This window comes from Osmerus mordax, chromosome 4 (genome assembly GCF_038355195.1).
Source record: "Osmerus mordax isolate fOsmMor3 chromosome 4, fOsmMor3.pri, whole genome shotgun sequence".
Taxonomy (NCBI): Eukaryota; Metazoa; Chordata; class Actinopteri; order Osmeriformes; family Osmeridae; genus Osmerus; species Osmerus mordax.
Genome location: NC_090053.1, coordinates 18678713 through 18693623, shown reverse-complemented (window position 1 = coordinate 18693623; position 14911 = coordinate 18678713). Strand labels below are relative to the sequence as shown.

At 39.4% G+C, this 14911-nt stretch overlaps 1 protein-coding gene across 4 annotated transcripts; it reads right to left on the bottom strand.

Moving 5' to 3' along the window:
* Positions 1-306: 306 nt before the first annotated feature.
* LOC136941646 (casein kinase I-like) lies at positions 307-14505 on the bottom strand. 4 transcript variants are annotated; one of them, XM_067234187.1, is made up of 14 exons: positions 14395-14505; positions 11948-12270; positions 11731-11771; positions 11459-11528; positions 10838-10989; positions 9832-10066; positions 9586-9671; positions 9122-9206; positions 8725-8873; positions 8475-8579; positions 8080-8190; positions 7292-7398; positions 4983-5006; positions 307-368 (listed from the first exon to the last, which is right to left on the bottom strand). In XM_067234187.1, coding segments are annotated over exons 2-14 (1347 nt in total). In that variant the 5' UTR covers positions 12129-12270; positions 14395-14505; the 3' UTR covers positions 307-367. The 4 variants fall into 4 exon arrangements, with proteins under 4 accessions (XP_067090288.1, XP_067090287.1, XP_067090284.1 ...); XM_067234186.1 differs by lacking the exon at positions 307-368 and adding an exon at positions 400-522; XM_067234183.1 differs by lacking the exon at positions 307-368 and adding an exon at positions 2717-4371.
* Between the last annotated feature and the right edge of the window lie 406 nt (positions 14506-14911).

Below are 14911 nucleotides of genomic sequence, written 5' to 3'. Positions count from 1 at the left end.
GGTGTGACTGGGTCAGCAGGTGTGACTGAGTCAGCAGGTGGGACTGGGTCAGCAGGTGTGACTGAGTCAGCAGGTGGGACTGGGTCAGCAGGTGTCTCTGATGGAAGGGGACGGAGCAGAAGACCCGATCTGAGGCCAGCAGAGGGAGGTCACCTCGAGGGTTTGTGATCACAAACATGTAGGACACACAACTGTTACCTCCACAGAACACCTCATCTGCCAGCAGAGGGACGGACTGTCCGGTCGTCTTTTGGTGTGGTGGGTGGAGTCAGGGCCTCTGTCTGCAGGCTGAGGGCCTCTGTCTAAGGGCCTCTGTCTGAGGGCCTCTGTCTGTGGGCCTCTGTCTGTGGGCCTCTGTCTGAGGGCCTCTGTCTGAGGGCTTCTGTCTGAGGGCTGAGGGCCTCTGTCTGTGGGCCTCTGTCTGAGGGCCTCTGTCTGAGGGCCTCTGTCTGAGGGCTTCTGTCTGAGGGCTTCTGTCTGAGGGCTGAGGGCCTCTGTCTGTGGGCCTCTGTCTGAGGGCCTCTGTCTGAGGGCTGAGTGCTGTGGGCCTCTGTCTGAGGGCCTCTGTCTGAGGGCCTCTGTCAAAAAAAAAAGAAAAAGTTTGTCCACTAGCTTTTAAAATAAGAGGAATCTTTTCACTGACTATAATATAGTTATGAGAATCTTAGAGATCTTACTAATGAACACATTTTTGTTAAGAATGTCTATCCATTAAGAAAAAACAGGCAGGGACAAGAGAAAATGTTGTGGGTGTTTATTGTTAAAAAAAAAGTTCAGTGCTCTTTTGTGTGTAGTACAATTTTATGGTATTGTGACATGTTCTGCTTAATTTGGAAATTAGGCATTTTAAAACAGATATTGAAAGTTTTTCCTGTAACTTTAAATTAAACTCATGAAACGAGAACACTTTACAACTGCAGCCCTTGATCAGGTTGGGTAGGTCCAAATACACTTAAAATTTGCATTCACATTTCAGAACAATAAAATTCATAATACATTTTAAATACTACATTACCATTTTTCATGGCTTTAAAAGTAACCATTAACAGCCATTAAAAGGAAACAATGTTTCCCTACGTTTTGAGGAGGAAAGAAGTCAAGTTTTATTGACTTTCTCTGAAAAACACGTAATCTCTTTTCATTACCTCTTGGCAAAGTCAATTTTGTAGTGAGACCCCCTCCACCTCCTTGACAAATTTACGACACACATAGCGCAAGGGAAGCGGTGCCTCAGAAAAAAAACAAGACATAAAAAAAAGAAAAAAGAAAAGAAGATGCCAAGAAAAAACGCTTTGGTTGTGAGAATGATGGAGACGCTCAGGTTAACATTACTGACAGAAAGCAGATGAATCCATCACATCACCTTTTATGATGCTCAGTCAGCTTAATCCACCTTAACAAAATGATGAAAAGGAAAAAACTTCAACCTTGTGTATAAATGACAGAAATGCAACTATAAATTTAATAAATGTTGAAATATAAAATAATTGCCTAAAATGTTCACTTGCCAGAAACAAAGTTATTTCAATCCAATACAGGTTTCCTATATATCACTGTCTTTAGGGCAATTGATAAGCATCATGTCTAAATGTAAGCACTAGAACAATTCTGGCACAAGGGGAAGGCTACGCTGGCACTGGGGAGCAAAGAGATATCCGGTGTAATAACTTTGTACACACATTCTCTATAGTTAAAACATCCTCATACAACGACTGACATCAAAGTAAAAAGTGTGACGGTAAAGGTGGGTGTTAAACAACCAGAACTAGAATGTGCAAGGCGTTTAAATGAACCCATAGTTGGCAAATGTGGCTGGGCTAAAACCATAACACAATGGACATAATCCATTTGCACCAAGTTTGGCGGCTCCTATGCTCCATTTCCATCAATGACAATTAAGTCACTTATAAACAACAAGAGTGTGGAACAAATGCAAACTGAATGCAAGTTTATCTGGAACACTAGTTTAATGTGTTGCCTGTGACTGCAATGTCTTAGGTTTACAACCAATTGCCTTAGGATTGTCTTGTGTATTTGGTTGCCCATGGACTGCCCTCTACCCGATTCATCTGTATCAAAGAGTACTCTAGGGACTTAAGTGGGAGAGGAAAATAGGGTCGGACAACCAATATGGAAGTGGCCAAACCTTGATCAATTTAATCATACATTTGGATTTTGGGATTAACTGTCCAACTGGAATACATGATGTAAATCCAATACATTTACCAAAAGTTAAAGTGTCATAATGGAAAAGGCATCTATACTGCTTGTCTCAAAAAAAAAAAAAAAAGATTTGAAACGTACAAATATAAGAAGCCAAAAAAGGCAGCTTCCCTACTCACTAGGGTGCTCCACTTGATGAAGTGTTATAAATCTGCAGTTTAAGCCAAATAACATTTAATATGAGATAATGTTGGACATCGATACATTCACAAGAACCTTGGTTTAGGGTTTGAACATCTACAGTGGAGTTATGCAATTTCAAATATACAATGAAATTGAATAAAAAAATAAAATAAAAACTTGTTGTTTTTCTGTCCATTGTTTTCATAAGGGAAGAAAACACTGATCATATTATCCATGGTAGCAATAATTTGACAGGAATTATAAACACTTTCACAGTAGGAGCAGAAAAAGTGAACCAACGTCTTTCACTACTTTCACCCACCAAAATGCAAGGTTTTTGATTAAAAAAAGGCTAAAATACAGTACATCATACATTTCTGGTTCACATTTAATACACAAAATGAATTCAAACAACATATACTTGGTAGGAGTAAACACTGGTGCTTAGCAAGACATCATCTTTGCCACGTTTAGCATTTTATAACCTTAACATTCGTAATAGAAGAGGGCACGGCACCTGCACCCGAGGAATAACGACAAGCACATCTGGAGATCGAGAAAAACATTGTCTCCATAGTCAAATCAGTATTAGTAGAAACAAACAGTGAGAATAGCATGGAATGTGATAATTTCCACAAGTATTCAATTACCTCAGTATATCCCAAGTGTTTGGCTGCATGAAAAAGACTGGACCGACTTCCAGCTTTTTGTGCCCGACTATTAAGTTATTTTCTTAAAACTGGTCAAGGAGGCAAATAAATTCAGCCAAGACAATATGGTCTTAGTAGCGCACATACCCTACGAAGTAAGGATTGAGGTCAACAGTGTCTGTGACAGACCATTAGAGCAGTGAGGGAGCGTCATGGTAACAGACTTGTCCTTTTCATGGCTGGTGTCTCAATGCAGTGCACAGGCACCTGTCCTGAAAGGCGCTTTAGACAGGTGGTCTGATTAAGGCATCACATGGTCAGGCCAGAAGAGGGAGCAGTGACATGTCAATGATAAACTGTACTCAGCAAAACTAAGTCTACTTTCTTTGTCCCAGATCCTGTACACTTACAAGACAGACAAACAGGCTGGAGGTAGAACGGGGCTCCAAAGTTCATATCTGGGCCGACTTAAAACATTCTACTCATTAGTGTTTAGAGACGATAAAGCAAAGCTTACATAAGATTAACATTTCGGATCAACTTCATTCTGCAACCCCAAACTGACAGACACAAACAAAGCAGTAGAAATTTGGAGACAAGGAGATGAAGCATGTTAACATCGGACATGTAGGGTCACATCATTCAGAAGAGAAAAGCACAATGGAGCTCCGAATCAAAGCCATGGTAATATATTGCACCAGAACTGTACAGAGGTTCAATGCCTGAACATCAATGGCTATGAGGGGTGCATGGATTATAATAAATAAGCCTCCCCATACCAGTCCATCCATATATACATTATGTACAAACATGAATATGTAGCAATAAGAAACACACATAAATCCATAAAATAAGTCTTAAATTCAGTTGTTATTTGCACCAGGGATGGTTTAAGAGAGGAGAAATAGTGGAATAGAGAATGATACATACATACAGAGAAAGAAAACTGAGAGACAAATGAGTGCAAGAGACTAAACTGTCTCTCAGTCAAAGACAAGATTAAGAGCAACAGGCTACTGGATAGATTTCCAGTTTAGGAAAAAGTAAGAGAAACACAAAAAAGGTGATGTACAGAAAATAAGTGTGCCTGCATTTGAGCCTCTTGTAATTTTTGACAAGGCCAAATGTCAAAAGAAAGACAGATGAAGCAGAAAAAAATAAAGAATTTAAGGGTTAAGTCTGTCTAATATTCTGTCTGAATAATTCCATTCAGTGGGCCCCGAACCATTAAGTAATTATCCCACTTTTCTTGTTTAGTGAATATTTCTCCCCCCCATCCTAAAGGAGGGCGTTTCTTCGTGAGGACACAGTGTAAGGAGCTCATCTGTGCCTCGGAGAGCTCTTCTTTCGTTTTCGCTTGAAGAAACAACAGCACCTGTGGACCGAGATGAAGATATTTTCCAGGGGAACTTAACATACTATGTCTCACCGAAAAAAAACTCATGCTATCCTGACAATATATATTCAAACTTGTTGCATGTAATAAAACAAAAAAAGTTAAAATAAATTAAGTACAGAGAATGAAACAGTGTGTGGAAGTGGAGAACAGGGAGTCACAGTGGCAGTGTCATATTGTATGTGCAAGGCTATGTTCTTTCCAGTTCCTAGCCAAGAAGGATCATAAACATAAAAAAATACATAAAAAGCTACAGCAGCTGTATAGTTGCCCCAATCAAACAATTTCAAACGCCATGCAGTTTAGAACATCCACATTTTCAGGACACCTTAGTATTTGCTCCACATATTTGATTTGTGTCTTAAATACTGTACCGGATTAGACATCAGATGTTAAAGACAGAATGTGTTCCGAAGTCTTAATTAAGTATATGAAATATGAGTGGATTTTTGGTAAACCATTCCTAAATGTTAGACCCCATGTATTGTCCTATTGTATCTGTGGTAAGATGGTCTTATTTAGGAGTTGAACTGGTTTAAGTCTGGCCCACACCCTATGATGGACTGATATGTATGGGAGAGAGAACTCACCACAGGTTGAGCATTTTCACACAGCTACAGAGAGAATGAGAAGAGACAAGAGATTAATACTAGTACATACATACATACATACATACATACATACATACATACATACATACATACATAACATTGTATTTCCGTTAAAGGTGTACATTTATGGAACAGCTGTCATGCGGAACTAAAAATATGTGGGACCTTTAGTAAGTTAAAGAAACTATTTAAAAATAATGCAATGAAATTATATGAAACAATTTAAAGAGTGATAGATGAACAAGCTGTTTTTGTTGTATTTGGACTGTGCAACTCTATTGCATAAGAAATATTGTTTTTTGTATTCTGTTCAGATCTGATTGTCAACATAATGATGTAAGACAATAATTATTTCTATTTATTTTTAAGATATGAGATGTTTTCATAAAGGGTAGACATCATAAGTATGAGCTTCAGCCTACACCTGTTTCAGACTGATGTAAATATGCTTTTGTTTGTTAGCTCAACTGTATGAAACCAATTTGTTTGTCTGAAATAAACCAAACTAAACTAAACCTAAACTAATGCTAGTACATAGAGAAACACACACACACACACACACACACACACACACACACACAACTGAAGCAGTCAGAGCCTTGGTTGTTTTTGGTGACCTTTCCTCATCTCCTTTACGCCAAGAACATAAATTAATGCGACATTTACTGTTGTACAACAAAAAGAAACATGTAATCTTTTTTGAGCTTCCCAATTGTTCTACTTAAAACATTATATAATTTATTTTAAATCTCTATTACTGTTATGTTGGATTAATTATTACTGCAACTCGGCACCAACTGTGGATTCCTCACTGTATATGTTAAATCTTACAATCATATCAGGGACTATCCTCAAAATGTGAGAGGCTGTGCATGTACTCCCACTTCACAAAGCTGGTGACGTAGTGACATCTTTTCTCTAAACTCCAACCTTGCAAAATGTTTAAATCTTTAGTAAGACTCAGCTTAGATCCCTTTTCATCCAATAGTATTTTGTATCAATCTGGGTTTAGTTTAGCCTCATAACAGCAACATCATTGGCCTTACTAATATTGTAACATGTATGGACAAAAGACAAAACTGTACTTCACTTTCTATTGACCTACTTTGATAAAAAGGTTTACGTCAATGTGTACATATTACATACCGTATTTTTTGGAAAATAAGACACATTGTCTATAAACCGCACCCCACCAGAATGGGAGCTTCGTGTTTGTAAATCTGAGTATAAACCGCACTGGAATATATGCCACACTTGATACGAGAACAATGATACCAAGCAATGCACGAGTATAGGCGATCTTACAGGATGCTTTGTAACAAACTTCGAAAACGAAAGTAAGTAAGTGCGTAATGTATGTTTTCTATTGCCCGGGAATTAACTAATATTTACCTTTAAATGTGTGAGTTCAAAATATTTTAGACAGTCCCCAAAGCGCAAGTTATTTTTCAGAAATGGTAGCTAGCTTTGGTTAACTTCCGGGCTAAGTTAGCTAGCATAATACTCGTAGCAATGCTACTACTGCTAGGGTTACTTGTTAGCCTTCTCATTAGTACAATTTGAAGCCATACTAAAGCGTTTGTGGCATAGTTTTTGTCCATCGTAAAATATTCAGTTGGAATGTTCGCATGACCCGCATTCGGACGATCACATACCGTATTTTACGGAAGATAGGCCGCATTTTCTAAGCCGAATCCCACCAGAATGGAAACTTTGTGTTTGAGTCTAGATGACTCAGTCTAGATGTTGAGCGGTTAGGGGATTGGGCTATTAATCAGAAGGTTGCCGGTTCGATTCCCAACCGTGCAAATTACATTGTGTCCTTGGGCAAGGCACTTCACCCTACTTGCCTCGGGGGAATGTCCCTGTACTTACTGTAAGTCGCTCTTAGCGTCATTTAGCGTCTGCTAAATGACTAAATGTAAATAAGACCCGTTCAAGTGTTGAGCATTAAATTAGCTGCACGGTCTGTAGAAATCTTGGAAGCCACTTTTTGTTCTAAAACCAGGCTATAAGCCGCTTCGAAATATAGTCACAATATAAAATCGAGGTAAAGGCCGCGGCTTTATTTCCAAAAATATGGTATGTGCGACGCTACTCCTTAACGGGTTAAATAGCATTCACAAAAAAAGTGTTATAAGCCGCACCGAAATATAAGCCGCACCACCACAAGAAAAATTTTAAAGCGGCAGCTTTATTTTCGAAAAATACGGTACTTATTAGAATGAAATTCTATATTTTTTATAGAATGGGTTAAAAAAAAGTAAAAGAAAGAAGTCAACACATACTTGGCCTCATCCACGACCTCCACCTCGGCCTGCGTCGTGATTGGTGCGTTTGAGGGTACTGCCAGTGGATCGTCCGTATTTAGCTCCCCATTGGTGGAGCTGACCACCTGAAGCATTTGGAGGGAAGGTTCACAGGAAGGTTTTGAATCAGTAACAATCAAGCATGCTGAGGACCATGTCCCAATGGAGAAAAATTGTGAATGTATGTAAAGTGACATAACTGTTGTAATCATCACATAAGTGGTGCTTCGGGTCATGACAGCTGATTTCACATCACACCATTATGACAAAGTGCAGCTTACGTTTTACAATACGCCGTTTTGTCTAGCAAACTCTTATCCACTTTTATGACAATCTCAAGTTTACCATGTATCTACAGTTTAAGGCCTTATCTACTGCGTTGTGTCTGAAAGCAACACTGTGGCCTTGACTCCCTTTTGCTTTTCCTGACATCACCGAATTTCTTAGATTTATTTCCCAGTCATATACATGTGGCCTCTTTAATCTGGCTCATTAGCTTCACCTTAAAAGGACAGGCACTCGGGTCATGTGTGTGGAAGGTATCTGTATTCTAAGGAATCAAGAGAAAGAGGAGGGGGAGAAGGGGAGTGCCTTAACTAATTTACATCAGTAACGTTGATCAAACTAAGATAGAGAAGCTGCAGCTAAATGCAACAAGTAACTATAAAGTTACATTTTTACATTACACTGAGGGCACATTTGTTTTCTCAGGTGGATGGAACGGGGCATCGCTGTAGAGTAGTTCTACCAGTGAAATGTTGCTGTACCTGCACCGAGCCCCCAGGCCTGTCTGCAGCCAGGTGGGAGCTTAGGTAGGAGGAGTTTGTCTTTCTGTGGGGCTGTGCATCCCACGCACCCCTGCCATCTGAAGCGGCTGTCTGGTTGGGTGATTGGTGGGTTGGGTAGGCAGTGGGAGGACAGTGAGTGAACATTGAATGGAGGGAGGTAACGCAGAAAAACAAAATCTGAGGTAAATGACATGGTATAGCAATGGCTAAGAAATCATATATATAGAATATTGCATTAATATGATTTAACAATTTAAGCTCTAAAAATAAAAAGCCATCTGAACTGTAATACTTTGTAAAGAACTGCATGTTGCATAGCTGGTATGCCTTGTTTCTTAAATTTTATGGAATTGACCTATGCTACCCCTGTGTACCTGGTTCCGTAGAGGTTGCTGCATGGCTCTTTCTCTGTTAGCATGGCTCTCTCTCGTGATGGCAGATGCTCCTGAATCGACATGAGCAGACCCTACTGGTGTAGGCTGCAAAAAAGAGACAAGCTAAATTCTCAAAGAAATAAAGCCAGGTTTACACATATTTTAGGTATAAATGCATACAGGCTAAGTAAACAACAATATGGTAATTGTTAATTGCGCACCAATTCTAACGAGTGAGCAAATGACTTACAATCTGCTTGCCGACCCAGTCATATGTGTAGTCAAAGGTGTATCCTTTTCTCTCAAACAACTCGGTGAAAAGCGTCCTTAGATACTCGTAATCAGGCTTTTCGAAGAAATCCAGTCTTCGGACATAGCGCAGATACGTAGACATCTCCTCTACGGAATACAAATATGTTTTTTGCCCACATGAAAACAGAGGCTTTGTCGAGTCACATTTTAAATGTATTACAAGATTGAATGGTGGAATGAATTTGCTGTACTTTTTGAAAATGGGAATATATCTATTTTTTGTTTGTTTATCATATTGTTAAACCAAATACATTTCAAAGAACCAACAAAGTTTTTTTTTGTAAACATCACAAACAGGTGCTAGTTTCAGGGACATGGAAGAATGTTGCAGATACCTGGGAAGTTATCACAAAGGACTTCGATGGGAGTGTTGCGTTTGGTGTCTCCAATCTTTTGGTATCGTTCCTTCAGGGTGTCAGCCTGCAAGAAAGTACAGGGTTCAATGTTTACTTTCACTTCTCACTGTTGAAAGTGTACTGGCCTATGTCCCTACGTTTGAAACGTATTTGTTTGAAACAAATTATTTATGCTACGGGTTGATTGTGTAACATCTTAATAAAAACAAAATGACCACTCCATATGTGTAACGGAGGGAGAACCGTGAAACTCACTCCTAAGGGTTTTGTAAGAGGCCACCTGCGTCAAAGAAGAGCTAGCTTTTCTTTGGCGTAGTTGGTAGTGGTCGCGCTTGGCAAGTCAGAGGCCGAGCGTTCGAATCCCGTGAGTGGCGAACCACCTTGTCAGAATGTTACCAAGACGCAAAAATTATCACCTTCTAAGACTCTTTATAAATAGGTACCTTGAGTCCTTGCCATGGTAGACTCCCTCGTAGGAAATACATGAACATGTGGCCTAAGGCTTCCAGGTCATCACGTCGGCTTTGCTCTGAAACAGATAATTCCCTTGAAATTGTGAAGAAACCCATCACAGCTGAGAAACATGCACCACTGACAAGCAAACGTAGCAGCAAAACTGGTGAGTGGCAACAAGAACAGGAGAGTAAGAAAAGGCACAGCAAGGCAGCTTAGAAGACCTGAAGTCCTACCTTTTCCCAGGTGCGTGTTGATTGACATATATCGTGCAGTCCCAGTGAGACTCTTGTGTTCTCTGTAAGGGATATGTTTTTTGGTCTCTGGGTCTATGTACTCCTTTGCTAGGCCAAAGTCAATAATGTGAATAATTTGCTCCTTTGTGTTCCCCTGTCGCCCAATGAGGAAGTTTTCAGGCTTCACATCTCTGTAGATTAGATTTTTGGAGTGGACATACTCCATCCGTGAGAGCTGAGCAAAAAGGATACAAATGGCAGAATGACAAACCAAACGCAAGATTTGCTTTTTAATGGTCAAAGTTTGTGTTATGGCAGTTTTTGACATAGTTACAATATCTATGTTTCTTTAAGCGGTAAAAAGTAAGTTCCTTTGTTATAGACAGACGAATGTTAGAAACTGAGGCTCTGTGGTGTGGTTTACTCTGTAGAATGGACACTTAAATTGTCTTAAGGTATTTATGGTGTTGTTTTATGATACCTAACTAAGAGCCAGAGGGTCTTAGTTAGGTCTGGGGGTTGAGGGAGATTGTTATCTCAATTGAGCGAGCTGACCTAACCTTTTGGCCAAGGAGATTGTGTCCTGTGTCCTGTTTGTGTATCATTAACCATCTCCTTCTTTAAAGAGGGAGCTGGGGCATCAAAGAACTGTGGGACACTTGATGTGGAGTCAAACTGTCACTGAGCAGTGCTGACCAATCACAGAGACCACTGCATTGATGAATTGATCATTTATTAGGGCATCTGTTTTAAGTGTATAAAAGCACAAGCTTTATGATTGTTCTTCATCACTCTTGCGAACGACCTGTGGCTATAGCACCTCCTTCGTAATGACTGATCAGCAAAGCTTTGTTTAATATTACGTAATTGTATAATCTAAATAAATTGTATTAAAACCACATCTCTTGACTACTCAGATCTACACAGTGCCACTTGAATTTCCACCATTACAGTTTGACCGATCAATTCAAACACAATATTGAGTAGGTTTCAGAAATAGACTTACCAACTGAATGGCTATCATTAAGACAGTCTTTAGAGAAAAGAACCTCTCACACAGGTCAAAGAGGTCCTCCAGACTAGGCCCCAACAGCTCCAACACCATGGCATTATATTTACCACAGGGCCCGAAGTAGAAGACCTGGGGAAGTCCCTCTGCTGACAGGGGAGAAATAATAGGTGTGCAAGGACCCCAAAAGTAATAAGTAAATGAGTGATTTGTATGAAAATGAGTTCAAGTAACAGATTGTAATTTGTGGCCCTGCTCCTCTCAACAGTTTCCTAGTGTTCTAGTCAAAGTCATAAAAAATAATACAGATCCTGATCCCATGTAAGATAGATATTTGTATACATAATACAGAGCAAATACAAATGTTAATGAAGACAGTGTCTAACCTGCCAATAGTGAGAATCCCATTCACCTTGCCGGCCTACTCAAACATATTTATGATATTTGTGTCCGTGTAGGATATGTCATTTATTTTTTGCATTACAATAGTGTATGTTCATGTAATTTGAGGATAAATGAACCATCTGCTTTGACAGAAAGAAATAGATACCATTTGTAGATGTAGAGTACCCTGTCAGAGAGAGTGGATTTATGAGAGTTGAAGTGTGGGGGTCTTACCTGTACTGCCCAATGTTTTGTAGAACCGGTACTCCAGATGCAGTTGTGGTGCCCTTGACTTTATTGGTTCCTGGAGTAGAGAGGGTCAGTTCAAGTGAGTTCAAGGGGGTCTTGTCACTATATCAATAACCTATTTATATTATTATAAAACAATACAACTAAACATAAATGTAAACGATTTCTGGACATCAAGAGATGAACATTATAGTCAATACTGACTCATTTGATCTAATTTGGGTATACACAAATGTAATGTGGGTCATTATACTTACTAATTTTATTGCAACATATTCGTTGGTGTAGAGGTTTTTACCTGGACAAGAGTAAAGTATTTTAAATTACAGATTTCAATAATAAGAATTTGCCTTGTCTATTGCACATATATGGATACAATGAGAAGATATTTTTCAGTTTTATGTGCTAAATTATGGTTTGTGGAAAGCTTCAAAAGAAATTTGAATGATCAACACAACCCTAACTCTTTCTTACCTAGTTTAAGCTCTCCAAAGTTACCACAGCCTATTTTCTTGCCGACTCTGAAGTTTGGTCCCACCATGAGTACTCCAGAGGAACCGGAAGATCCAGAGGCGCGCGAGTGTCCGCTTCGCCCTTGGCCTGCTTTGCTGCTACGGGCTGGTCGCTCTGCCTCCTTCTCCCGGGCCTGCTCCATGGCTCAGGTAGTGACTTTGTCCCTGGAAGGGTTCAGCAGGTGCTCTATGGGTGGGCAAATGGGCCAGGGCACAAGGCTCTGCCCAGCCCTGTCACTGCAACTGCCACATTTGGGATGGATGGCAAGAGTTCAGACAGGTAACCTTGAAAGAAAGAATGAAAGAACTAATTTGTCTGCAGTGGTATTGACTGACATAAACCCTGCTCAGTAAATGGGTATAAAATGAGGACTGGATTTCTCTATCTAAAATTATCCACCCAGCAAAAGACACATCTGAAAACATAATTGCTAGATAGTTTCAAAACACAAAATTTCACAGAGATTCTGTAAAACGACAACGTTCAAAATATATCCAGTCCATAACAATGTGATACAGATCCTATTACCTTTTGATGTAAGCTCTGGAACATGGCTTTTAAGGCTGATTATTAAAATCAAACATGACCAGCCTACACAGTTAGTAACAAGTAAATGATTCGATTGCATTAAAACCATTATAAAATGTAATGCATTTTGTTACATCTTTTAAACAGAAATATGACATATGCGAGGGATGGGCTGACATGATTAATGCACACACTCTCACAGTTACAAGACCATGAACCAACTCAAGAACAAACCAATCCAAGATATACCAAACAGTAAGCTACATTTGATGAACTCATGGGAGTCTTCTGAGTATGTGTGATCCTTGACTGCCATGACTCATGGTCCCTGATTCACACCACCCTCACATATCACTGCTTCAGAACTTGAAGTACTTCTTTCCCTCACTTACCATCCCTATTTCCAGGATAGTGTCTGGTTATGCAAAACCAAAGATCCACTGCATGGGCATGTACCTCCCTCCACTGTTCTCTTATCCCATAAGTGTTCAGAATGGTGAGGTCTACTGGAAAGGGTCCACCTCAGCCACTCACTACAAGAGTCCTCAACTACTTTTTTCCCCACCTTCCATCCCCCAAGTCATCTAGAGAAGGTAGAATGCATTTTTCTCAATTCGTTTTCCTGAGTTTTTCCTGGTATTCCTTGAGGGTTTTAAGTGCAGTTCAATGAGCATCTGTGAAGCCCGTCTAAACAGCTGCCTGACTTGGACCAAAAATAAAAACCGTGAGTAAATGAATCCATGATTAAAGGATAGGGTGAAAACTGAAAATCTCTATTCGTCAATTTATAAATACTTATATTTAAATATTAACACTAAACTCAAACAGTACGGATGCTTTAAAAAAAGAAGAAGATATGTATAGATCCCAGCCATCTACAGAATCAGAATGGGCTTTATTCCCCATGTAAGTTCACACAAACAAGGAATTTTCTGTGGAAGGATGGTGCATACGTTAAACATACATTCTTGTATTGTGCTGTCTATGAACAAGCTCCTTGTCAACACACCGTCAACTCTCATAATTTAGCATGTAACATAGTTCTTGAATGGGCATAATTAGTCTGGTTACAACTATAATGCAATATTTAGCTTTCCAAATAAATGTCTCGATGAACCCCTTCAAATCAATGATTCTGTTATTGTGAGGGGGAATGTCTAAGAAAATAAAAACCATGTTACCATTTTTGAAAGTGTATGGCCACATGGCGTTTATTTACAAAATATGCCTAACTTCAATTAAGCATTTGATTGCGTTGTGCTGGACAGCGTGGGCTTTTAACGTAAAGAATAATTTTCAATGGATACAACTGGGCCTTTTGTTTGTGTTTGTTTACAGCTTTCCGGTACTCACCTCCTCTAGTTCTGGGACAGAACAATATTACAATGCAGAAATACCTTGATTCAAGTTAATATATTTGGACGAATCGAGTAGTTATGACGAGACGAGACATTTATCGACAAATGGGACGCACCCTATGTACTGAATGCCGCCTGTAGCTTATTACAGCAAACTGGCCAGAGATTGCAACCAGCAAGTCGTATGGTGGAAAATAGCCAGCTAGTTCATGTTATACAGCAAATGTAGCCAGTTTGCTCAAATAATAACCTACGTCCCACCACAATTCCCATGCAAATACTGAGCACTGCACCTTTATTTCTGTAAACAAACCTAACCAGTGGTTTGGCAGTCTTGGAGAAATTAAAAGCGTGCTAAGCAAAGTCATGTGCCATTACCTAGATCAGTTACCAAACTATTTTACCTGGGCTGGAGATGGCAACTTGCTAACTAGTAACAGAGTATAAGTGCTGCGACTGAACGTTACCAGCTTAGAATGGCTACTAGTAGCTCCTAGCTAGCTAGCTAACCAACCAACTTACCCCTCGATTAATAACGCGTTAGTCGTATAATCCGATCTGTATATAATTTGGTCTACTCGCCCTCAATGAGGTGAGCTTTTATGCAAGAGCTTTCATGCTACGTTTTGAATTTATATCACACGTACAGCCAGAGCTTAGAAATGTGCAACGATGATGGGTGAGCAGGGTGAAGCCAGCCTCAATAAGGAATCTAATTTCCGGTTATTCCTTCCTAATTAAAAACAAAACAGTTGAGCGGCAAAAAATGTATTTATTACTTTGTTACCAATTATCTTTCTTTTCAAAAATCAATATACATATAAACAAGTTAATAACATACTGTTAAGTATAAATCTGAACTCAATCAATACATACCTGTCAAAGTCTGCGTCCAAATGTTGAATAAAGGAAAGGTGAAAGAAATCAGAATAATAGTAGCCTACACTTATTGTCTATATGGGTATGGCAGGCGTTAAAATAAAGCCTACACTTGTATTAACTGTGGTTGACAAAATAGGGGCATTTGAATTAATGAGTG